This window comes from Oryctolagus cuniculus, chromosome 8 (assembly GCF_964237555.1).
Source record: "Oryctolagus cuniculus chromosome 8, mOryCun1.1, whole genome shotgun sequence".
NCBI lineage: Eukaryota > Metazoa > Chordata > Mammalia > Lagomorpha > Leporidae > Oryctolagus > Oryctolagus cuniculus.
The window spans coordinates 108,663,695-108,689,137 of record NC_091439.1 but is presented as its reverse complement, the minus strand read 5'-3'; the positions used below and the strand labels follow the sequence as shown (position 1 = coordinate 108,689,137).

Below are 25,443 nucleotides of genomic sequence, written 5' to 3'. Positions count from 1 at the left end.
GCAGACCCTGAGCTCCTACCCTAATTCATGATAACAACCACGGGGACCATTCCAGAAAGAGAAGTGTCTTCTTGCTGCTATTGTAACTCCATCGCATGCTGTTGATGAAGTTTAAAGGCCTGCTTGCAAAGCAAAGGAAAAATGTTCACAGGGCTCAGCCTCAACCTCACAAAGTGAGGCCACAGAGGGTGGCTTTGGAACGAGGAGGCAAGGAATTAGGCACAGGCTTGCTTGGGTCACAGGCATAGCCCTGAACCAAGCACTGTGACCAGAGGAAGCAGGGCTCTGAGCGGCTAAGTCCGGGCCAGGTTCCGGTGATCATTCCTCTGGGCAAGCAAAGTGCAGGGCAGCAGCTCCACTTCGGCACAAGGATTGGCTTCCCCTAAGAAATATGGCTTCCTCTTCCGGAATAGGGGGAAGAGTGCTAGGGCAAGAAAAGCAATAGAAATCCTTTGTATGTTGGTCTTGAAACGTCTGACTCCACTTGGTGTTGTTGGTGTAAGACAGGAAAACGAGGCCTTTCATAAGCCACGCTCATTCACTCACGAGACACCTGCTGTGAGAGGAGCCCATCCTCACCAGTCCTGAGCTACTGGCATCTTTGTGGATACAGGCAAAAGGGAAAGACTTAAAAATGAAAAGCAGATTAAAAAAAGGAAAAAGAAAGAAAGTTGAGATGAGAAAACGGTACCTTTCCTTACAGATCAAAACCTCCAAAGAAATAAGTTATTTTGTTAGCAGAGCTTTAAAATACTCTTCATAGTCAGATTGGACAAGGCAGTGTGGTCTAATGGTTAAAAGCACAACTATAGTGCAAAACTCACTTCCTTCAAATTCAGGTCGACGGGGGTTGGTGCTGTGGCACAGCGGTTAAGCTGCAGCCTGTGGTGCCAGTATCCAATCTGAGTCCTGGCTGCTCTGATCCAGCTCCCCATTAATAAACCTGAGAAAGCAGCAGATGACTCAAGTGTTTGGACTCCTGCGCCCATGTGGGAGAACCAGATGAAGCTCTTGGCTCCTGGCTTCAGCCTGGCCCAGGCCCTGTGATGCAGCAATTTGGGGAGTACACCAGCAGATGGAAGATCTCTCTCTCTTTCTCTGTTTCTCCACCTCCCCACCTCCATTCCTGCTCTGTAACTCTGCCTTTCAACTACACAAATAAGTAAATGTTTTTAAAAAATTTCAGATCAACTACAACATGACATCAGTTGGGTAACTGGTACCTTGTACCTAAGTCTCTTCATTGTAAAAATCTGAAAAATAAAACTTACCTCATAGGGTGTTGGGAAGATTAAATAAGATAACATTATAAAACTGATTGAGTAGGGTCTGACTAATAGCCTTATATAAGTATTACAAATTGGCTGTTATAGCTATTATAAATTATTAGTAGCAGTTGGATACCAAGTAGTTGAATATCAATGACTTCCACTCCATTGACTAATATGAAATCCCCTTATCTCCAAAATTAAAAAAAAGCTATTTAAAAACAACTATCTGTTACCTATATTTTAGTACCCATAAAATAAGCCATTCTGCAAGAAAAAAATTTATTATCTTCACTACCTTGTCATACTCAAATAACCTCTTTATGAACATTAAATGTATTTTCCATGGAGCCAAAAAAATACAAAGCCAAACTTCTTGGTATTATTCTACAGCACACAGAAGAAAATACAAGTCTTTTCTTGATAACCTTTCTTTAAATATTTGTATAATCAGATGAAAAGGCAAAATCAGCCCTGAAAATTAATTTGTGTGCATATTTTATCAAAAGACCTTTTTTATTCCTAGAGTACTTTCAGGATTTTTTCTTTTCCCCTTTAAGTGGGAACGGCCTTGGTAAAACCAGTGTTTCAAAATCGCACCGGAATATCCAAGCAAGAGAAACTCTGTCTCCAGCCGAGTCAGAAAAGCCCTGTCTTGGTGAGAATTCCGGCACTGGCTGTGACCCTCTGTGGCCGCCTGTGGCGACACGCTCTGCAACGTCAGGCTTACCTGAAGGTGAGGTCCCAGGTGCCCCGCCAAGTCCTCTCTGGGGAATGTTACCCATCGGGGAAGAGTGGGCACGAGAAGGAGGCCCTGCGCTCCTTTCCCATCCAGAGGTGGGGTTTCCTCCCTGCTGCTCCTATAACAGCCAGAGTTGTAAAAGAACTCCCCGGAGTGTCCACTCCCAGATGACAAATGGGAACAAGAGAAAGTGCATCCATCTGGAACTTACCCTAAATCATCACAACGTACACACACACACACACACACACACACTCAGGGGTGCTCCAAAATATTCATGGAACAATGGGATTAAAAGATACATTTATTTAGCACAAAACATTCCAAAATCTAGGCATGATTTTTTCATAATGCAGATTTTTCACACACTTTTGTACACACACATGCATATACACACTCTCTCTAGATGTTCCTAAACTAGAATCACCAAGGAAGCACCGGATTAAGCGAACATTATCATATGATACAATAATAGAATTGTTAGTGTGCAATAAAGATGAGATATTTTGATACCAACACTATTCTGATTCCTACAAAAAAAAGTTTAAGAAATGCAACTCAGAACCGGGTTTTCCCACCCTGGTATGTAATGAAACATGAAAAGGGGTCAGGTTCAGGGCTCCGTTAATGAAGATTTAGTTGTGGTAATATTTTATTACTAAAGACATGCTCACCCAAGGTGGAAGAAAATTGCATTATCCTCCCCGACCAGCCTTAAGGAGGGCGGCCATGTTCACACACAATGCTCTGTTGTCTCTTGCTGAGAGGAGAACAGTGAAATCTCCTCTTAGCTTTGCAGGAAGATGGCTTGAAAGAATGTATACACCAAAGGCCAGCAGAGCCAAGCCCCGCCCCGGAAGTCACTGGAGGGCTTCCTGATGTGTGCCATACACAACACAGCTTTTTGCTTGAGCGCAAGGGCTTTGGGGTGTGGGTCTGAAAGAAGACACAGAAGTTGGGGCCCAATCTGTGTTTGCACCGCATCTACCACTGCTTCTTCATGCAGACACAGCAGTGCTGGAAGAACTTAGCATCAGCAAACTCCAGACGAAGCCAACTCCATACACCCAGAGGACCAACAACCTGCCTTAGCCCTGGACTCTGCCTGAAGCTGTCACTCCTATAGCTTGTGAATGTGTGAAAGGGGAGTCTTAGTATCATTTGCTCATGTGATTATCCTGTTATTTCCATGAGGGGAATCTTCAAAAAGTTCCTAGAAAATGCATTATTCTTAAAAAAATGCATAGGTTTTTAAAAATTTTGCACTAGGGTAAACTTATCTATTCATTCCATTTACCTTGAATTTTTAAAGAATTTTTTTAAAAGGATTTTTGTTTATTTATCTGAGAGGAAGATAGAGACGGACGGAGGGAGAGAGAGCCCCCATTGCCTGTGATGCTGGGACTGCAATGGGCCGGAGCGGGGAGCTAGAGTTCAGCCCAGGTCTCACACGGGCCTCGGGGTCTCAGCCACTTGAGCCATCACCACTGCCTCCCAGGATCTGTATTAGCAGGAAGCTGCAGTCAGGCACGGAGCCAGAACTCAAACCCAGGCGCTTATATGAGACACGAGTGTCTTCACCCACATCCTCACTGTTAGGCTCAACGCCTGCCCATCCTCAGATTCAGTTAGCAAATACAGAGTTCTAGGGATGAAAAAGAATGTCAGATAGTGAAAGACTAGGCTACGAAGTGATGAAAGCAGCCTTCCAAAACGAAAAATGAGAATAAAGAAATCATTCTTTGGTCTCTGGAAAAAAATAGATCTGGACTCTGCTTACTGTGGGTCTTCTCGAATCCAGGCGTCACTTCCTCGGTGACACAGAAGTTCATGTCCAGGTGTTACCTACCAGGAGGCCTTGTCTTCTGAACAACCTGCCTTCCTCTCCCCTATAGGGGCTGTAGCAGCATCAAAACAAACTCCACTGGTTTCCCAGGCTGGCAGACCACCAGGGCCTCATTAGCGCAATAATACATACTAGAACTTTCTTCCCCATAGGGAGTATATTTGGGGGATATTGGAGGTTTTAGAATTAGTCTTTCCAGAAAAGCATCCTTTAACTATAGCTCCTTCCTTTTCCCCCACTGACAATTCCACATCATTTCGGAAAATAAACTTATAAGCTGATCTTTGGCTATAAGAATATGTTGATATCTCTACAAGAAATCTGAAGAAATGCTTTGGGGGGGCTATTTGTTATTTTTCTAGTATCTTGTTTTTTATTGGTTGACTCATTTGAAAAGCAGAGAGAGGAAGCAAGATCTTTCATTCCCTGATTCACTCACTAAATGCCCACAGCAGGCTTGGGCTGGGCCAGGTTAAATCCAGAAGACTTAAACTCAACGTGGGTCTCCCACATGGGTGGCAGAGACACTGGAGCCATTACCCGCAGGTGTGTATCAACAGGAAGCTGGAGTTGGAGGTGCCCGGATGTGGAATGTAGGCAAGCCAAGTGGCATCTTAACTGCTGTCCCAAATAACCACTCTTATTTATTTCTTTATGAATCTATTTATCAGAGAGACACAGAGAGTTCCCATCCCCTGGTTCACTCCCCGAATGCCCACAACCAGGTCAGCACTGGGAGCTGGGAGCTCAACCCAGGTTTCTACATAGGTGGCATGGACCCAACACCTTGAACCCTCACCTGTTGCTTCCCAGGGCGTGCACCAGCCAGCAGCTGGAAACAAGGGTGCAGCCAGGACTTCAACCGGGGCACTCTGATATGGGACGGGGACATCCCAAGTGGCATCTCAATAACCGTACTAAATACCTACCCCTCCAAATTTTCTTATTTCCACTCTTGATGGTCATTTGTCCTTCTTCTAATGTTGAATCCTTTACATTTATTAGCATTTTAACATGACCTTTTGTCTTTTCCTTATGACTTTCAATCAAACTGATACCCTAAGAATATTCAAATTCATGGCAAACATTTCACTTTGGAACCAAAGGCACAATGTTGGTTCCTGAATCCCAGTTTCCTTACTTAGAGACCGAACTGGAAGACTTCTCCACTCTTCTTCAGGACCTGCCAAGAAGGTTGCACTATTGCCTCCGGAAGTGCATTTGAGACTCTTAGAACTGAAGACTATGTTGACATGGCAACAAAAATAAATCAATATTAATACAAGGCAAGTGATGATGAGCAAATGCCCACTTCATCTGTGAGGATAGGTCACTGCAAATTCAGCTTACACGAAGGAATTGTTAAAAAAAAAAAAAAAAAAAAAAAAAAAAAACCTCATTACAAGACGTTTTGATTCACTTGCTTGTCCTTTGGTAAATGTTTGCAAAAAAGTAATGAGTGAATAACTGAGTGGGAGAATGCCCAGTGTGTGGCAGGCCCTGCAGACCGCATGTCCTGGATCTATAGCAGGCATGGTTTCCACCCTCAGGAGGCTTACAGTCTAGCAAGGGCTGAAACATGACACCAGCATTCATGGAAGGAATGCTAACAACGCCTTCATTATTGCTGGTGAGTGGTTCTCATTGTCATACCACTCTTTTTTTCTTTCTCCATATGAAGATTAAAGCATCCAGGAAATAATTTTTTAACTGTAAAAGCTGGAAATAATTATTCCTCTAAAAACCCTACCTCCTGTAATGAGAGCCATTTGCTCAATCCTAGTTGGAGGTAGAAAGTATTGGGTCATATTGACTCTGTCTTGCATCTTTCACATCCACTTGGGCGCCTTAGCTGTCTGGTTTATTATACAGATATATCTTATATTCATCACATCTTCTTCATTTCCATACCCAAAAGCAAGCTACTGGTTCTCTGGCCCTCCTACCCAAATTGTTCTAGTAAACTCCCAGAATCACAGGCAGAATAGAATGGAATACTAAAGTAGGCAAAGACCTTCAAGTTATTTCTCTGAGGTTCAGAAAGGCAAATGTCTCACCCAGGACCCATAATTCAGCCTAGCCCCAGACAGGTCATTAAGTTTTCTTTGGAGCAGCTGTGGAAGACCCTATTCACTGCCTGTTCACAGTCTTTCTCACACCCTTCTTCATTGTTAGAAAATCCCACCACGCATGCTAGCAACCAAAAATGGCAAACGCTTGCTTGCCTAGGGAGGGCCGTGTGACCTATTTCTAATGGAAAGTTTTTCTTCCTCACAAAAAGAGAACTCAGAAAGAGTCATCTCCTCCCTCCCTTTCATTCTGTCTTTGGAACTGAACCACAAAAGTCTGGAGACCCCCAGTTCTTAGAACAGAGCCTGATACACAAACCTTACTCCATAAATACCTACTGAATGAATGAATGAATGAAGACCCTCCCACCCAGGTTTTCATGCGTTCTCTCAGTCCCTAGGATTAACACGGCTTTAAAGGTCTTCATGACCCAGCCCTAGTCTGTCTTTCTAGCCTTATCTTTCACTTTCCAGTATCCTCCCACTCAGGGAAACAGGACTAATCCCTATTCTTCAAATGTCCTGCATTAGTCTATTTGTGCCATTATAACAAAATACCACAGCCTGGGCAATTTCTAAGGAACAGAAATTCATTTCTCACAGCCCAAGATGAGAAGCCCAAGACCAAGGCACTGGCAGGTTCAGGCATGGGGTGGGGGCGGTGTTCTCTGGAGGGTAGGGATGCTGTGTTCCACATGGCAGAAGGCGGAAAGGCAAGTCAGATGGCCGCTGAGCAAAACCTCTTTCATGAGGGCCTTAATCCCATCCATAAGGGAGGAGGCTCTCATGGCCCAGTCACCTCGTCAAGGCCCTGCCTCTTAACGGTACCATGTTGGCAGCATCTGAATTTTGGAGGGGACACAGCAAGCCACAGCCTGCCCCTGGGTCTTCCTGATGCAAGACTTTGGCTCACTTGGTTGGTTCCACGGACTGTGCGCCTCCTCTTGCACCCCCATCCTTTTCTGCCAAACTTCAGCTCCAGGTCTTCTCCCATAGCGCTTCCTCAGACACCTTCCAGGTAAGGATACTTTTCCTATTCCGTGGCCCTGTCTCTTTTGTGCCAGCTTTCACTTGACATGTACCATCAGGGTTTGGTGGACTCATTTCTTTTAAATATAAACTCCTAAAGGATTGGAAATTTATCCTCCCAAGAAACAAATATGTTGCATTACCCTAGCAGGGACCTAATACATTTTGGTATGTAAGTGTGGGAATAAATAGTATTATAGCGAGTCCATTTAAAATGTCCGTTTTAGAAACAATTTAGACTCAGAGATCGGTGCCGACTTTCACCAAAGCCAAGGGCTGGATGCGCTACAGGGGGGAGGAAAGGAGGGAGGGGATGAGACTTGTTGGAAGTGTCAGGAGTGAGCCTAGATGCCTTTTCTCCTGCCGAGGATAGCAAAGTTCTTAATGGAAGCTGATTCCAATCAATAGAACCAGACAGCTGATTTATGTAATGGCATCAAGCTGAAGCAGTGGACTCTCTCTCTGCAGAGTGCTGTGAAAAGGGAAAAGGCTACCAGGCCGGGATAACCAGGGGACTCCACAAGTAGATCTGTGGGTCTCAGGCCAGTGTTTCCCACCAGCGAGCCACAGGAGAGCTCCCGAGAGCAGCCACTGGGAGGCTGGAGGCTGGACGCAGCCCGTGGGGCTGGTGCCGCCGCCAGCGCCGGGCTGACACCGCAGCCGCACCGGATGCTCTCAGGAGCTGGGGTCCCGGCTGGGCAGGAGGAGTGGAGAAAGTGAGGGCTGGGAGGTGGGCAGAACTGGCCAAGGAGCTGCTAACGGCGAGAAGAAAGCTGGGGAGAAAAGGAGAGGGAGTTTGAGCCAAGACATCAGGCCGAGGCAGCCGGGGAAATGTCATCGTTGGTGAAGGAGGACTTGCAGAAGAAGCTGTTCAAACCGCTCTCGCAGCATCTGTACGAGTTCATCGAAATCGAGTTCTCGGTGCAGGACAGGTACTACCTCTGCGTGTCAGGTAATCTGTGCTTTGCGAAGCGCCCCGAGCTGCTCCGGGTAGAAGGAACTCTGTGGGCTTGTTCTCCTTTGCCGCACGTGTACCTTCTGCAATAGAGCTTAGCTGTGCCTCCTTTAAAATGTGGACTGGATACAATATTTTTTAAGTGTTGAAATGAAAGAAAAGCGCATTGCATTAAGAATATTTTAACTCAGAAATGAAACCAGATATGCACTCCTTCTGATTTGATTATTTTGCTCTGACCTTAGTTAATTCACTTGTATGGTATGCGTGCAATGTGGGTGTATAAGAGCTTATTTTTTAAAATGCAACAGACAGCTCTCTGTATATTTTGAGATACATTGGAGAACTGAGGTATATAGCTGTATTTCCAGCCGTTCTGGGTTTCTCCCTCTCCACCCTAGGAAAGAAATAAAAACTTAGATTATCTTTTGAAAGCTTATTTAGATTCCATGGTGGTTTATTTCAAATAGAAAAATGATCTTTTAAAAATCTTCCTCTTATAGAGTAAATGCGCTCACAAAAACAATATTTGAATGGTAGAAATTAGTTCAGGAAAATGGAACTTTAAGAATTGGAGAATTTCTCTAAACAAGTTCACTAAAATGAAGATTTATATTCTAGTAATATTTTTTCTTTGTGTTTTTCATGTTCATGAAAATTGCCCAAAGCTAGGAATAGATGTTTGTACTTAATCATGATTTGCCTACCTTGTGATGTTTTTGTGCAGAATTTAGGTAGAATTCTTGTGTTATTGTTGGGTTTAACAGCGCTTCCTTTTCCCAATCCGCGCCTTTAACATTGTTCAGGGTCTCTGGAGCAAAGAGCTTTTAGTCTTTAAATGTTCATTGTGGACTGGCCATTTAAGGCACACACCTGTTTTCAGAAAACAACTTGTTACAACTCTCTTCCCGATCATTGGCTGAAGACCTTCCAGAGGGATCCAGAGGAGGATAGGGCACCTCTCACATGCTAAGAGTGCTTTAAAATCCTGTCGTTTCTAATAGATATCACAATATGTGCTCAATAATAAGAACAGTAGTATTTATCTAACACTCCATCGCATTTTGTTATACAAATACAAAGTGGTATATCACAAATGCAAAAATTTAATCTGCTCAGGAAAAAAAGAAAGAAATTACAGGAAACATCAACTAACGTGATTTAAGGAAGAAACTGTGTTGTATCCTAATCATCAAACCTCTATATCTTGAAGTATTTTTACTTAATTTATTAGAGAAGATGCTTATTCCAACTTAAAGCTTTAATAACTTTATATTTTATGTGAGTCCCACTTTATAAAACTGATTTCTCATTGTGTAACAGTTAAATACAAATATAGATAAAACATAAAAATAAATAATTACAATAATTTTCTATATCTAATTGGCCAAATATATCTTAGTGTCTCCCTCCAAGTAACTAGTATTAATACCATAATTAATAATAACAATAATTAATGGGTTCAATCTGAAATTTCAAACAGCCTCCTAGAATTAAATGTTTGGGAATGATCCAGAGTTTCCATCACGTAAGAAGCATGGAAAAACTAAGGGCTTCTCAGAGGCGGGGAAAGAAGACAATATTCGGAGCTTCCAGAGAAAAGCAAACATCTTACAGTATAAGCCGGATCATGATTATCCTCGCCCTCACCTCCATCAGCGTGAGCGCATTTTCCTCAAGTGCAGCATCTGTTTACGACCCACATAAACCCAAGCTGACAGCACAGTCGTTCACAGGGGCCCACGTGCCTGTCGGTGGTAGATCTCTGCATGCTCTAGTCAGAACACTTCCATGGGGACGGATCAAACAGGTCCCATCCTGAGTGCTGAGGAGGGATCCACACTTGGAGGGCTGGTCGCCTGTGGGGAGGAGACTCACGGACGTCACAGCTTCCCCTTCAAACCCGGCAGTGTGGCCGCTCCACATTGATGAGACCCGCAGGTCCAGAGTAGTCAAATTCTGCCGCGCATTTCCCTGGTAAGGAAAATGGGCATGAATGCAGTTCATCTTCCTGTCCGTCTTGTCCGTCTGCAGGCTCCACCTTGCTCAGGAGGCTTGCAGCCAGCAGTTTGCACCTTCATGTGGAGTCCTGGGGTTCACCTGGCGGATACCAAAAATCAGATGTCATAAATTCAGTTTCCCTCCCTGAAGGTGGCTAGCTGGGGACTCCCTGGGGCCATGGGCCCCTCCCACCTCTGGGTGCATATGGGTCGTTTCTTCCTGGTGTTGGTTCCCCCTGGCCTGGAACACCATTGCCACCGGCAATCAACGCCACACCTCCAGGCAGGCATTTTGGTAGTGGTTAAGTTGTCCCTTAGAATGCTGCATCCCATATTGCAGTGCCTGGGTTCGTCCAGGCTACTGTGCTTTTGATCCAGCTTCCTGTTAGTGTCCCTGCCACCCACATAGAAGACTTAGAATGAGTTTCCAGCTCCTGGCATCAACCTGGTCCAGGCCTGGCTGTTGTGGGCATTTGGGGAGTGAACCAGCTGGTGGAAGATCTCTGTCTGTCTCCCTCTGTCTCTTTGTCTCTGTCTCTCTTTGTGTCTCTGCCTTTCAAATAAATAAAAATTAAAGTAACACCTCCTGATGAAGGAAGAACTCTATTAAAAGCAAGTGTTAAGTGAGCAAGGATGAGAATGCAAATTGTTCAAGAAACAAAGCTGAAAGAATTGAAACAGCATCTGAAAGCATTAGCCAAAACAGAATGGGAGGTAGCCAAGCGTGGAGGGGCAGACTTTGTAATGCGTGGAGTCAGGTGGTCCTAGAGTGAAATCTGGCCCTGTTTGTTCACCTGCCAGCCTTCAGTCTGGGACAAGATAATTAGCCTCTCTAGACCATCTCTGAAACAGAGAGAAAAATTAGCCCTCTGTGCCCAGAGCTCCTCTGTCAAATCCTGACCAGGAAAAACCCTGAGAAATTACATTCCAAATAACTAGAATAAAAAGTAAGGATATGCTTTTTACATATACAGGACAAATATATTTACTATATATTAAAATATATGCTGAGTCCGGCACCGCGGCTCACTGAGCTAATCCTCCGCCTTGCGGCGCCGGCACACCGGGTTTTAGTACTGGTCGGGGTGCCGTATTCTGTCCCGGTTGCCCCTCTTCCAGGCCAGCTCTCTGCTGTGGCCAGGGAGTGCAGTGGAGGATGGCCCAGGTGCTTGGGCCCTGCACCCCATGGGCGACCAGGAGAAGCACCTGGCTCCTGCCATCGGATCAGCGCGGTGCGCCAGCCGCAGTGCGCCTGCCGCAGTGGCCGTTGGAGGGTGAACCAATGGCAAAAGGAAGACCTTTCTCTCTGTCTCTCTCTCACTGTCCACTCTGCCTGTCAAAAAATAAAAAAAAAATTAAATATATGCTGAAACATGTGTATATATGTGTTTTTTTTTTTTTTTTTTTTTTTTTTTTTTTTATCTTTTATTTAATGAATATAAATTTCCAAAGTACGTCTCATGGGTTACAATGGCTTTCCCCCCCATACCGTCCCTCCCACCCACCACCCTCCCCTTTCCCACTCCCTCTCCCCTTCCATTCACATCAAGATTCATTTTCGATTATCTTAGTATACAGAAGATCAGCTTAGTATACCTTAAGTAAGGATTTCAACAGTTTGTTCCCACACAGAAACATAAAGTGAAAAATAATAGATGATTTTTTTTTTAAATGATGATGAAATCAGATCAGACCTATTGTCATGTTTAATCCCAGTGAGAGTCAAGTTGGGAATTGATAGTTTCTTTCTTTTTTTTTTTTTTTTTTTTTTTAACAGAAGATCAGTTTAGTGTACATTAAGTAAAGATTTCAACAGTTTGCACCCCCATAGAAACACAAAGTGAAATATACTGTTTGAGTACTCGTTATAGCATTAAGCCTCAGTGTACAGCACATTAAGGACAGAGATCCTACATGAGGAGTAAGTGCACAGTGACTCCTGTTGTTGACTTTACAAATTGACACTCCTGTTTATGGCATCAGTAATCTCCCTATGCACCAGTCATGAGTTTCCAAGGCTATGGAAGCCCCTTGAGTTCTCCGACTCTTATCTTGTTTAGACAAGGTCATAGTCAAAGGGAGCACATAAACAAGTCTAGTATCTGCTAACACTAACCGATAGAATAAATAAAGGGGAGAGTGATCCAACATGGGAAGTGAGATACTCAGCAGACTCATAGAATGGCGGATGTCCTAAATAGCACTCTGGCCTCAGAATCAGCCCTAAAGGCACTCGGATCTGGCTGAAAAGCCCATGAGAGTATTTCAGGCATGGAAAGCCAAGACACTCTGGCAAAAAGATCTCTGTGAGTGAGATCCCAGTGGAAAGAACAGGTCTTCAAAGAGGGAGGTGCCTTTCTCTGAAGGGAGGAGAGAACCTCCACTTTGTATATATGTTTGTATCATAAGCAACCATTATAGTAAAAATCAAATAGGTAAGAAACATATAAGCATATATATTTAATGTAAAATGAATTAATATATAGATTTAAAATTGTATGCATACTCAGATATCTATTATTGGAAGTATTCTCATATCTTTGGGAAAATATTTATAGATATTAACGTGAAAGCAAATGGCACCTGCTAGAACTAGGAAAACAGTATGCCTAGGTTCTCTCCATACATTCCCTTCTGATACTACAACAGTACTTTTGCTCCATGAATCAAAGAATCTAACAATTTTGTCAGATCCCTTATAATAAGAATTTTAACAAAGAGAATGCTAGAAATGATTAAATTGACAAGAAAAGAAGGTTGCTAAAAGCAATTCCACTACAGCTAAATTTGTGAATTTGCAATATTCTAATGACAAAGAACACAAAGGAGGATGTTTGCATTTTCAGTTCAGAGATAATAGCATTGTGTAGGGAGTGCTTAGTTCAATTTTTTCAACTCTAAATTGAGAGCAATTTTTCCACTAATATGTCGTGTTTTGTAAGAATTAAAGCATGAGATAGTGTTTTGAAAAGTTTTCATGCAATTTAAGGTGTTAGTGATAGTGATAGGATAGCAACAATATGGGCAAAAATGTATCCAAACAGCTTTGCATATATCCTGAGAACAGAGCTGAGCACAGTTCATATGTATGTTCTGTTTGATTTTTCAAGTTGCATGATTATTAAGACTGTTGGAGAAACAACAGTTTATATCTTCCCCTTCATAGCTTGTAGTAGTTCCTTTATTAAATGCGCAAACACTTGGTTCTGCAACGATAGGGCTGTGTTGGGCTCAGAAAGAAAACGCACTTGGAGGAACACTAATTTGATAGTGCTTATTAGTTAGTCCTTATTTTTAAAAATTAAGAAACAATGGACTACGGACTTAGAAAAGGTACATATTAGTAAGAATAAAATTTTTCATGTCATAAAACTTGTCACAAAATTTGGTTAAAATAAGGATTGAGAGATGAGAAACAAAGTAGATTTTATACTTAAAATTCTTTTTCTTTATCTTCTAAAGGTAGAAAAAAACACTGTTTTTGCTTAAGCACCCCCATGCCTCCAGCTACACACACACTTGTACAAATTGAATGTTTTAATGCAGAAATTTATTATTTTAAGATTTATTTATTTTTATTTGAAAGGCAGAGTTACAGAGAGGCAGGGGCAGGGAGAAAGAGAGAGAGAGAGGTCTTCCATCTGCTGGTTCAATCCCCAGATGGCCACAATGGCCAGAGCTGTGCAGATCCGAAGCCAGGAGCCAGGAGTTTCTTTCATGTCTCCCATGTGGGTGCAGGGGCCCAAGCACTTGGGCCATCTTCTACTGCTTTCCCAGGCCACAGCAGAGAGCTGGATCTGAACTTGAACTAGCGCCCATATAGGATGCCGGGCTGCAGGCGGCAGCTTTACCCGCTACGCCATGGCAACAGCCCCTATGGATAAATTTAAATAAGATACTCTGAGTCTCCAAACCAGGGAAACTGTAGGTGGGGACTACAAGATAGCAACAATGGCGCTTCCACCTGGGTCCTCTTGTTACCTCGCATCTGCTGTGACTTAGTTTCTCATCCTAAGAGGGCAGATGGCTTGGTTTTTGGAGTTGGGATATTATCGTTATCTCAAAAATCAACCTCATCATCGGCGTCACAATGGCCAACAGATTTTTCCCAGTGGTTAATCGGCTACCTTGGAGAAGGAGATGTACAAATCAAGACGGCCCTGCCAATCCTGAACTGGAAGTCCCATCAGTTGTAGCATGAATGGAAACTTTAGGGCGCGGCTTTGAAGGAGGGACCATAGGAAAATGCTTTCATTGTCCCAACAATAATGCTGATAGAGGATGAAAGGGGTAGTTGTGAGGCATGCTCACTAAGTGTAGGCACAGACTGCGGAATGCCATTTTTCTGCTTCTTCCTCCACATCTTCATGACAACCTTATGAGACAGATGCGTTCCTGTTTCACAGATGTGGAAACCATAGGTCACAAGAAGCTAAGTAACTGGTCCAAGTTCACAAATAGCAAATCTTTTTTCTACTCACCATCCTGCTTCCAGCCATTAAGAATAGTTGCATTTTTAGAGGCCTATTTATGTATTTAAAAGGCAGAGAGACAGAGAGAGAAGCAGAGTGGGGGAGAAAAAGGGAGACATAGAGGTCTTCCATCCACTGGTTCACTCCCCAGCTGGCCACAATGGCCAGGCCTGGGCCAGGCCAAAGCCAGGAGCCAAGAGCTTCTTCTGGGTCTCCCATGTTTGTACGGGAGTGCAAGCACTTGGGCCATCCTCTGCTGCTTTTCCCAGGCACATTAGCAGGGAGCTGGATTGGAAGTTGGGTGGCTGGGACTCAAACTGGTGCCCATATGGAATGCCAACATTGCAGGCAGAGGCTTAACCTTTTATGCCACAGCACCAGCCTCTCTACTCCTTAATCCATGTGCCAGCCACTCTAGAAGGGACTCCACATGTATTATCTTTCTTGCCACTTCCTATTAATGATAAAACTGAGGCTTAGAGTGGCTAGAGGACTTGCTCAAACTCACCAAAGAATGAGCGAGGAGTGAAGCTTTGAATCCAGGTGAGCTTGTGCCTTTCAGTAGGCGCACTGAGCTTATGCTAGAAGGGATTCAAACAAGGAAACTTGCAGGAGCCTCATTGGGAATCTTTCTTTGTTTCTTGGGGCTTCTGTCCCCACAAAATCCCTTTCCTTCTCTCACACTCTATCTCCTATTTCCGAAAGTACATCCATAACTCATGCCCTAACTTGCTGACAGCCAACATTTTAAAAACACCCAGGATAGTCCCAAAATTAATTTTATAAACATATTTCTAGACAAAAATTGAAAAATATTTTTTTGATCAAATTGATGATAGGCTTCTCAGTGACCCCCCCACATGATCGATACATTGTAACATTGTATCGAGGTTGCTTTTCTTCAATAGCTCATGGTTCTTCTTGTCCTGCTATTAACTTAAGTGATGAAGACAATGATAAAACACCGGGTGTAAAGTAATACTTGTTTATATTTATTTAATGTGCCCCTGTGCAGCATACTTGGGAGCTCCTGTTTTTCCTCCATTCTGCCGCATTATTTGGATCAATTGGCCAATCTTCTTTCCACTTAGCCTCAATAATCGTGACTATTTTACGACAGTAATAGAGGCATTTATTAATGACAAAGTTTAGTTCAAGTTAAAAGGGAAAAGGGCTGGCATGGAATTCAGATCGTAATTCTGAAAATGCCAACTGAACTATTAAAACGGAAGCAGGTTGATTTTGAAATTCTTTGGGTCTGTATTTGTAGTCACTATCCCGTGTCTATAACAGCAACTCTGATGTCGCTGAAACCAAGTAATATTTTGGCCTTGTAAACACATTCCCGTGTTAAGACAATGTGCTAAGTTTCCACTCTGGCGCTGCATAAATGTGGCAATGGCCATTTAATCTTAGCTGGCAGCGAAGCACAAGGGTGGAAATCAGGGATTGGGTCCACTCCAGCCTAGCAGACTTCTTTGGCTCGTGGCAGAAGAGAATTCTTAGAGGCTCCTTAGCTCCAAAGGTGGCTGTTTTGTCCCATCAAGAAGGCTGCACTCTCTCTGGGCCTCAGGATTTTACCAAAGGTTGGCTTGCAAAGCATGCTTTTTTATTTTCTTACTTTGGTGTTCAAGGGACACTGACCGCTAACGTAAGGAAACTTGATGACACATCAATCCTGTTTTCTGAACATCTATTTTCTCCCCCAAAGAAGTCCCTAGAATGGAAAGCTCAGCCTGCATATTCACATAAAATCCCCTGGTGACACGCCCCAGCTTCCCCAACACAGCTTTCAAAGCAGCTTTGCACTCATCAGCCTAGTTTCAGAAAATCGCGTGCTAGCTCCTGCCCCGCTGCGTGCCTGCCACCTGCCCAACCCCACAGGGCGCCCACAACACCAAAGACCTGAACTGACTCTAGGATTGCCTGCCTTTGTATGGATGCTTCTACAGACCTCTCTTTATACCTTTCCTCGTCCTGCTGTCCCCTCCTGCCTGGTACGGCTCAGAGCACTTTGCATGTTCCAGGTCCCTGCCTCACCCTGCCCTGCCTTGTGCCTGCATTTGCAGACAGAAGCCCCACTCCCTGCAAACCAGGTGACAGCAGAATGGTGCCTAAGGGAACTATCTTTTTCGGTTCCTAGCAAAAAAAAAAAAAAAAAAAAAAAGACACTCAAATATTTATCATTTTGCTGAAATGCATGAGTAGGGCTGCAGTTCATTAGCTGGTTATCACAACGTCTAGATGAGGTTGTGGAGTTTGCTTTCTGAACATTGGATTTGCCTACGAACTATAGTTACTTCTTCACACACACACACACACACACACACAACCACCCTCACGCTGGCCCCTGCGAGGGTCTGGTGAGATGGTGTGCTGGAGCAGGCACACAGTCCTTCGGCACTGAGGTTGAGCTTTTGTCTGGGCAGACACACTGCCTCCAAGGTCATGTCCTTAGTCAGTATGGCTAAGTCAACTGTGCCTCCATGCCAAGCACTGGCCTGACGACTTCTCTTGTAATCTTTCCTTTCCCCTCAGCTGGCATCTCAGCCAGTGGAGATGCGCCGTCTTTAGGAATAGATGGGCAGATGCCACCAACTCTGCCTAATAGAAGTCAGACTCTGAAATGACCCCTTGACCCTAAGTCCTGAATACTTCCTTTTTGTCTTCTCCATAAACAGGACCTTAAATCGTTCCCTCTGCTCCCCAGATATGCAACCCTCCCTTCAAATCCCTGGAGCGTGTGACCTAACCATAGGTGTTTGGTCTCTCTTCCTATTAGTCTGTTTAATCCCGTCCAACCCGGTGCCTGGCACACTTCTGTGTTAGAAAGGGAAGGTGTCCCGTGCAGGCAGACTGCTGCCCCCAACAGGCATGAGAAGCTGCCATATGGAGGAACTGATGCTCCTCCCAGCTCCTCGGTCCACGCCGGGGCTGAACCCTGCCTGCACAGTGACTTCACAGGTAGCTCTCCAGATCTCTGAAATGCTCCCCGTCTTGATTTCCACAGAGTTAGCACAGTTGGACCTGTCTCGTTTTTGAGGTCCTTCTCAACACCTCTTTGCCAGCATCATTTCCTTCTCCACTTTTTCCTCTGCTCTCTCCCCTAACAATCTTCTTGGAAACCTCTGCATAGATAAAAAATCCCAAATCTATATCTCCACCCATAGACTAGAAAACTTCCCTCATTCTCTCCTGAGGTTACTTGTGGCAACCTCATGTATACACCAAAAACAAAACTCATTATTCCATCCAACCCTCTCACCCTCCACACTCCCCTTTTGGGCTTTGCTGCCCGGGATTGGTTCCCACCCAGTGCTGTCAACAACGCATTTGAAACCTTGCTTGCATTTGCCACTTCTATTTCACCAACTCCCATCCCAAGCCTTGGTTACTACAACAACCTCTAAAACAAACCAAACAGGTGAGCCGTTACTGTAAGCCAGGCACTACCCCTAAGTCCATTGTACACTACTTTTCCTCTTCAACAGAGCGTGTGTATGACTGCTACCAGAAAGGACTCCTTTACCAGGGCAGGCTTTTATCTGAATGCACACTGCTAGATGCACATTCCCTGATCACCTGCCACTGACTTGGCATTCTCCTGAGACTGGACAACCTGCTCAGACTCCCTTCTCAGTTCCTTCACTGACAGTGAGCTCTGCAGGTTGCTTGGATCTCAGTTTAACCTGCACCATTGAAGACTAATCACTCTCTTCACAGACATTGGCTCTGGAACCCTCACTGCCCTGCCCAGCCCAGCCTCCCAGCCCTCCCACCAGAGGTGATTCAGACACCACAGGTCCACACCAATGCTGTGGCATTTCAAGTCCAGAGTCTTTCAAAGTTTTGTCTCAACCTTCTCAACCTAGTTCTACGGCCCCTCGTGTCCTACATCCAGCAATAGCTACCATCGGCTCTCTCATTCTGCCTGTATGTTTAGCTTCCATTGTCTTCCTCGTGCCATTCTCACCTGGAAATGTCTTCAGAACAACCCCCATCTCTACTGGATTAATTTTAAAACCATCTCAACTTCTATGACTTCCATTCTTCCTTAACTATTCCGATCTTTGCCCTTCTCAGAGCTGTTGAATGTACGAAGGGTCTTCACACAGTTCCTGGAAAATGTGTGTTGCAAAAAACAAACAAACAAACAAACAAACAAACAAAAAACAATGCACAGATTTCAGAAATTCTTTGAACCAAAATAAACATCTTTTAATACCATTTTCTATGAATTTTGAGACATCCCTGGATAATTTGCCTCACATATACAATATAACTGCAGTTATATTGTAATGTATCCCTTTATGTATATAGTTGGGAGGGTATGCCACAGTGGTGCTTTCCAGAACCAGCAGTTTCAAATCAAGTTCTGGTATCACTTTTAGAAGACAGAACCGATTTGCAACTCTCTAAGTATCCATCTTGAAGAAAATTTCAGGTATTTGATTTCTACCTGTATTTCTTTATAATAAACTATCATTTAGGACTCATGTGTCTTATCCTTGTCTCCCTGACAAAACTGTCTAGAGGGCGGGGGCCATTTCTCTTGTTTATATCTCTAGTGGTTCTGATAATGCATCAAATAACCAATCCTCAGTAAATATTCCTTTTTTGCCTCACTGATAATTTTTGGTTTGTGGGCCTTATGCTCAAATGTTGATTCTTATGTGTTTATAGGAGGCCAAAGACAACTGACTTCAGGAACAGCTGATTATGTCCATAGTTTTGCTCTCGTAAAATAAGCAAGATTTTCCCACTTCTAAATGTAGCACTAAAACCTTTTGTGTCTGCAGCAAAGTTTGAATATTAGAGTTTGAGAGACACATTTGACAGGATTAACAATCTCAAACAATACCAAACAGATAAATAGCTATGGTGCAAACAGGTCCTCATTGAAAGTTTCACAGAGAATTAAAAAAAAAAAAAAGTGTTCATAGTTCCTGCAGTATTTGCTTGGTCACCCTTCAGCTCAACACTGTGTTGCTGTGTCAACAGAACTGTTTGCTCTTCTGGCCTTATTTTCTTAAATTGTCTATTGTGCCCTAGTCAACATGTTGGCACCGCCTGGAAGCTAAAGTAAGCCTCTTATTTTCTGCTCCAAGTTGAATCCCATTCTCTACCACAAAGCTCAGAGCTCATAGCACACAGCCTTGCAGGCATCATTGTGGCATTTTGTGACCACAGCTGTAGCCAGAGTAACATGAACCCTCTGTGCAGATTTAGGGGCATACTTGTGAAGGCTCAGTTATATCAGTCTGCAAAATCTGGGTGCAGCTAGACTGTGGGTTCAAGGTCATTACATAAAAAGATATAAAAATACTGAAAAGAGTGACTGAATAATTCATTTCTTCTAAACACTTATATAAACTAAGAATTTTTCTGTCCTGCAGTGACCAAAAATGAAGAAGTAAAAATAATTATGGTGAAACACTACAGAATAGGTTTAGATGAAAAATATGAAGTAACAAAAAAGTGGTCTTTGAACGATCTGCAGATGATTGATGGAAAAGAAGCAGATACTGTAAGTGTTATATTTTATAAGGGAGAATTGGGGTCAATATACTAAAGATCTTTATGTTCAATATCCTATTTCATATATTCTTGGCATGTAGTAGGTGTTGAGATGACATTAGATTGTTCTTAAGTGGTGTGGTTTAATCTGCTGAGGTGATCTACTGGCTTTTTTGTTCTGCTTTTATGATTGTGAGTTTTGAATTTTGCCTATTAAATTTAAAAGCATCCTTCCCAAGGGCCTCGTAATAGGTTAGATACAATCTACATGTCAGTCCAGAAATTTTAAATGCCATTTTTCCAAATACATGATGCGCCCCCCATTCTCTCTCACCAATCCAATCTCCTCCATGACAGAATTCCTTTCTTTATCTTCAAATTTTACTATCAACAAGCCCATTTCATCCACCAGAAGGATCATATAATTTGGAGATCTTATAATCTTGGAGTTAAAAGGGGAGAGAGGGAGTGGATACTTCAATCTCCCCTACTTGGCCCCTTAATGAGTGGTTCTCCCTGTCTGTCCTTAAACTCATCTGTTGATCAAGAATTTGATCCCCCACCCCTTGAACTTTATACATCCATAATGTCTTAGAATTGACACTGGAGGCTTATAATGGCTTATCCCATTCCTCGATTTCCCATTGGGTAAAGTCCTACCCATGACTCTCACCCCTATCAACCAATTGCATTTTGAATGTAAATGTTTTATAGCCATAATCCTCAAACTCTAATTGTTGGATCACCCTATATCCCTTTCAGATGACTGAGTCTCCAAAGCCTAGGACCATGATTTTTTTATACTTTGTCATAGCCTTCTGTTACAGGAATTAGGCAGTTGATGAACATTTATGGTGTTACTGTTGAATGAATTAGAACTTAAGCTCATTTTTTTCTTGATACTAATAAATGCCCATTAGATTGGCCTTTAGTTCTAACCTATCAAATTTTCCAATGTCTTTATTTTTTATATCACTGTACTATGATATAGGTTTAATAAGCATAACAAATTTAGAACTTCATCCAAGCCAATAATAAAATTATAAAGTTGGCAGAACCACATACATTCCTATAAGTAATTAATGGTTATGATTACTATCGCTACTAGTTCTATTACATGGTACCATCCTATACTTGCAAACTCTTAAGAGGTATCGGAACCCATGTAAGCATCGTCTACATTTAAGTTCACACGGTCATCACAAAAACCTGTGTGTTAGAGTCTATTATTCCTATCTTATAGATGAAAAAAATGAGACTTAAAGAGATTAACCAACTTGCCCAAGATCACATAGCTATTAAGTAATAGTAACAGACTTTGCCCACATGTGTTAATTTGCTGCCTTTGGTTTGATACTCTACAAATGCATATTCATTCATTCTTTTCTTGAGGATATGTGGTATAACAGGCCCTGCTAGGCTCTGAGAATACAGGAGAGGATTAGCCGTAAGCAATTAATTCTGCCTTGATTTAAAAGTTAGTCACCTGATTTGAATATCTAAACTTTGCCCTTTCCCAAAATCAATATATATGTTCTGCTATAATCTTGATTTATCTAGAAATTCTGTCTTTAAAGTTTGATGTATTTGGTATAACTTATTGGGGAAAGAATGCTAAACTTCTTTGCTTTGTTTCCTAAGTACCCATTTTCTTCAGAATATATTCCACCTAAATACTCACATATAGGAAATGGTTAAACATATTATTGCATATGCATGTGATAGAATATCATGTAACCATTACAAAGCATGTGTCCAAAAGAATACTTAAGAACACAACTGTTAACTATTTAATAAGCTTTTTTCAATCAACTTAATATAATACTTTTCTGAATGCTATTTCAATTTTACCTATTTAGGTTACCATTATTGAAATCTGAATCTTACATTTTAATATAAAAATAAATTGAGGTGCGTGTATATGCATTGCAGAGAAGTCTTCAAAAAGTTCATGGGTAGTTTCTAAAATACATTATTGATTGTCTTTTTCCTCTGTTTGTTTCCTTTGCTGTGTAGAAGCTTCTTAGTTTGATAAAATTTCATTTGCATATTTTTTCTCTTATTGCCTGTGCTTTGGAATCTCAGCTAAAAAAATGTTGTCTATGCCAATGTCCTGGAGTGTTTCCCCTATGTTTTCCACTAGTGCTTTTATATTTTCCCATCTTACATGTACATGTTTGATCCATTTTGAGTTGATTTTTATATGTTAATGGAAAATACATATTATGAAAAAGGTATGCATGGATTTCAAATTTTTTGCACCAAAATAAACTTAATTCCATTTTTCCACAATCTACTTGAAGTACTCATATATATATAAAACAATCCAGTTCTCTAATTATCTTGTATGATGGGATTGTAAGTTTTTTAATTATTATGTTTTTCTTTATACTTTTCTGTATTTGCCAAATTTCAGAAATCCATGTAGAGTAAACTAATCTTAGGTTGCAGGAATTAACCATCCCCACCTAATTTTTGACCCATTTTTCCTTCCTTTTTGTTTTTTCTCGAGTTCTCAAATACTGCTGATGTCACATTTGTTTTCTATAAGTGTGGTCAATGCCAAGGAAGTATTGCCTTGGGCAGTGCCTTAGACGCAATGGGACTACTACTCTGTGTGCTTCTTCTCCTTTGTTGGTCTTTAATTTCATCCGAATGTTGCTGATCCCTCCCTTTTCAACTTGATCATTATCTTCCATAGTGAACAAGATACAAAAATGGATTATTGCTGTTTTCCTCATCACATTACGATGTAAAATACTAAAATTTCAGGAGAAAAATATTAATATCCAAAGAGTATTCCTTTTAAAGATTTATTTTCCATGGATGAAGGAGAAATATCCTAGCTGTTCTGGGAATGTCAGCCTCTCCTCTCTTTTAGAATCGAATGCTCAGGAGTCAGAATTTATTATATTTTTATCAATCACAATGATATGGCTTTCAGCATAGAGTCATTTCATGCCAGTAAGTTGTCAACTTTTAAAATGGAATGGAATTGAAATTGATGTCAATTTATAAGACAGAAATCAAAACGCCTGGGGATCTGGAGACTGTCTGGTGCAGCAGGAGAAAGGATGACAAGGCAAAAAATGGCCCTGGGCTGATTGATATCCTGGTTCTTGTCCTGGCCCTGCCAATAGCTACACGTGTGAACTGGACTTCACGTCTCTGGAAGCCAATTTCCCACCGTAAATAAGAGATTGCTAAGTAATCTGTGAGATCCCCTTTTAGTTCTAGTACTCTATCAAAAAAAGAAAAAGAAAAAGAAAGAAAACTGGAGAGAGAGGGAGAAAAGAAGAAATGGAGGAAGGGAAAAGACTTGGGTTCTGTGTGTGTGTGCCAGCCTCTGGGTATTAGGCTGAAGAAAAGAGTAAGCTTCTCCAAGCATCTCAAAGGCACGGAGGAAATTTTCTACATGATGTGGGCCCTATGTGTGGGAAAGAACACCTAGGAGCGTGAGTACCGTCTGAGAGGAATACGTATGATTTCCTTCAGTTGAGATTCTTTGCAGAATTTGTCTTTCAAACCGCAGTGATGAGAGCTAGAAAAAAAATTGCAAGGTGTGGCTGGGGGAGTGCTGCATTTAAAACCACATCACCCTTACACATTCTTTCTTAAAGCATTTCTTGTTTTGTTTTTAAAATTTTTCATGGTGTCAAAGAAGGTGATAATAACCCCAGTATCACAATCGCTGGCACATTTGAGAAAGGGAACTAGAGTTTACTAAGCTCCATACTAGGCAGTTCATAGGAAAAACCTCATGTCAATTCCACAACAACTTTATCAGAAATGAAGGGAAAATGAAGGTCAACCCAGACAAGCAGTTGGTCCATAGTTATAGCAGTCGGACCAAATAATTGTCTCACTTCACACCTATGTTTTTCTTTTTCCTGCCTCCTGCAAGAATTCTCAATGAAAAAGATATTGCAAATACCTAAGTTGTTTGTATGAAATGCTTACATACTCCATGCTGACGAGTAAGTGGCACTCCTGTGTGGTGTGGTCCCTCTCTTAGGGTGTCATTTCCTCGGTCTACTTCAGATCATTCCACCATTTGGTGAGCACGCAGTAGTTGCACAGCAGTTGGCCTGGATAAGCACCAGGGACACAAAGATAAATAATGCAACTGTCTGCCCTCAAGGAGAGCGAGGAGCTGTGCAGATAATGAATGCAGAAGCATTTTGTAAACGGAAGTGCTGGCCTTCTTGTTACTGCTATTAACGGTAGCAATTATTATTTTAACTTGTAGGACCAGCTCAGGTTTGATGCTCAATTTTCCTTGAAATATCTCTACTAGAATTATAGTTAGAGTGTTGAACAGTCCTGTGATGCAGTCTTTAGCATTTTGTCCACTTTAATCAAATGATTTAATGGTCCTTGCTATTACCATCAAAGGTAATTTCTTGCTGTTAACATCAAGCTCAGTACATTGGTGGTGATCTATAGTATACCAAAGGCTAATTAGCCGCCCTGGGTTTCCCCTGTCTACCAGTGAAATAGCACAAAGGGCCAGTCTCTAAAGACAGAGGGACCGCACGCCCTCCCCCCTCCACACCAGCCTGTAAATGGGTTCACTCTCTTCTTCCACCGCTCCCTGTCCTCTCACATCTAGCACTCTGGGAAGACTCGATGCAACTCTGAAGCGTGTGTTATTTGTCCGACTTAAAAGTTACAGGTGCTGCAAAATAGTCTTCCCCCTTGTTGGTTTTTGGAGAAGCAATTACATTTGAAGCAGGTAGCTTCGGAAAGCTCGTTTATAGATTTTAGAAATATGTTTGATACTGATACTTTACAATCAATAAACATGCAAGAGAATATGAGAGAATCCAGGAAACTACTTTCCTGGTTGCAAATTAAATCACGTCTCTCTTTCTCTTCTAGGACAATCCGTTTTTTGATCTGCACTTCAAGAAAGTGTACAGTCTGGAAGCCTATAGTTGTGCTTCTAAATATGCCTTCGCTCGGACTGTGAATAAGCTGAATCACGCGTATCTCAAGAAGGACTTACAGATTGTGAACTTTGATTCTACATACATGAATGATGATTCCATTTGGTCCTCCAACAACAAGGACTGCTTGGTCCTTCTGAGAATATGCTTTTACGCCTTCAATCTTGTGTGCTTATCCCTCTGTCCTCTACCGCTTTGAAGATGTATGCCATATTTCTTCACTGGTTGTCTCCTGGGCAAGTGGTCCCCCAGGTGCATATCATTAGTGAAAATTTTGTTTTGTCACACACATCACCAGTGACTATTATTTATATGAAAATAAAGTGACGCTTTATGAATTACAATGAAATGTGTTTTAATGCAACCATTCAATATTTGGGATGTTTTGCCATTGTGTTTCTTGGCAAAGTTGGAAGGAAATGGATAGTTTTGACTAAATCAGTATTCTTCCAAAGAGTATCAAGAAGTGCTTTAAAAGATTTAGGCTGGCACCGCGGCTCACTAGGCTAATCCTCCGCCTAGCGGCGCGGGCACACCGGGTTCTAGTCCTGGTCGGGGTGCCGGATTCTGTTCCGGTTGTCCCCCTTCCAGACCAG

At 42.2% G+C, this 25,443-nt stretch overlaps 1 protein-coding gene across 1 annotated transcript; it reads left to right on the top strand.

Moving 5' to 3' along the window:
* Positions 1-7,587: 7,587 nt before the first annotated feature.
* EXOC1L (exocyst complex component 1 like) lies at positions 7,588-25,191 on the top strand. Its single transcript, XM_002717166.5, has 3 exons — positions 7,588-7,906; positions 19,778-19,908; positions 24,780-25,191. Exons 1-3 carry the CDS (start codon positions 7,786-7,788, stop codon positions 25,044-25,046), a joined length of 519 nt encoding a protein of 172 aa, XP_002717212.1. The 5' UTR covers positions 7,588-7,785; the 3' UTR covers positions 25,047-25,191.
* Positions 25,192-25,443: the final 252 nt, after the last annotated feature.

What these genes read in the sequence shown, in the direction of transcription:
- EXOC1L (XM_002717166.5), top strand. Translation starts at nt 7,786, where the DNA reads ATGTCATCGTTGGTGAAGGAGGACTTGCAGAAGAAGCTGTTCAAACCG. An exon ending in GTACTACCTCTGCGTGTCAG is followed by an intron (nt 7,907 to 19,777) that starts GTAATCTGTGCT and finishes TCTGTCCTGCAG; the next exon opens with TGACCAAAAATGAAGAAGTA. An exon ending in ATGGAAAAGAAGCAGATACT is followed by an intron (nt 19,909 to 24,779) that starts GTAAGTGTTATA and finishes TTTCTCTTCTAG; the next exon opens with GACAATCCGTTTTTTGATCT.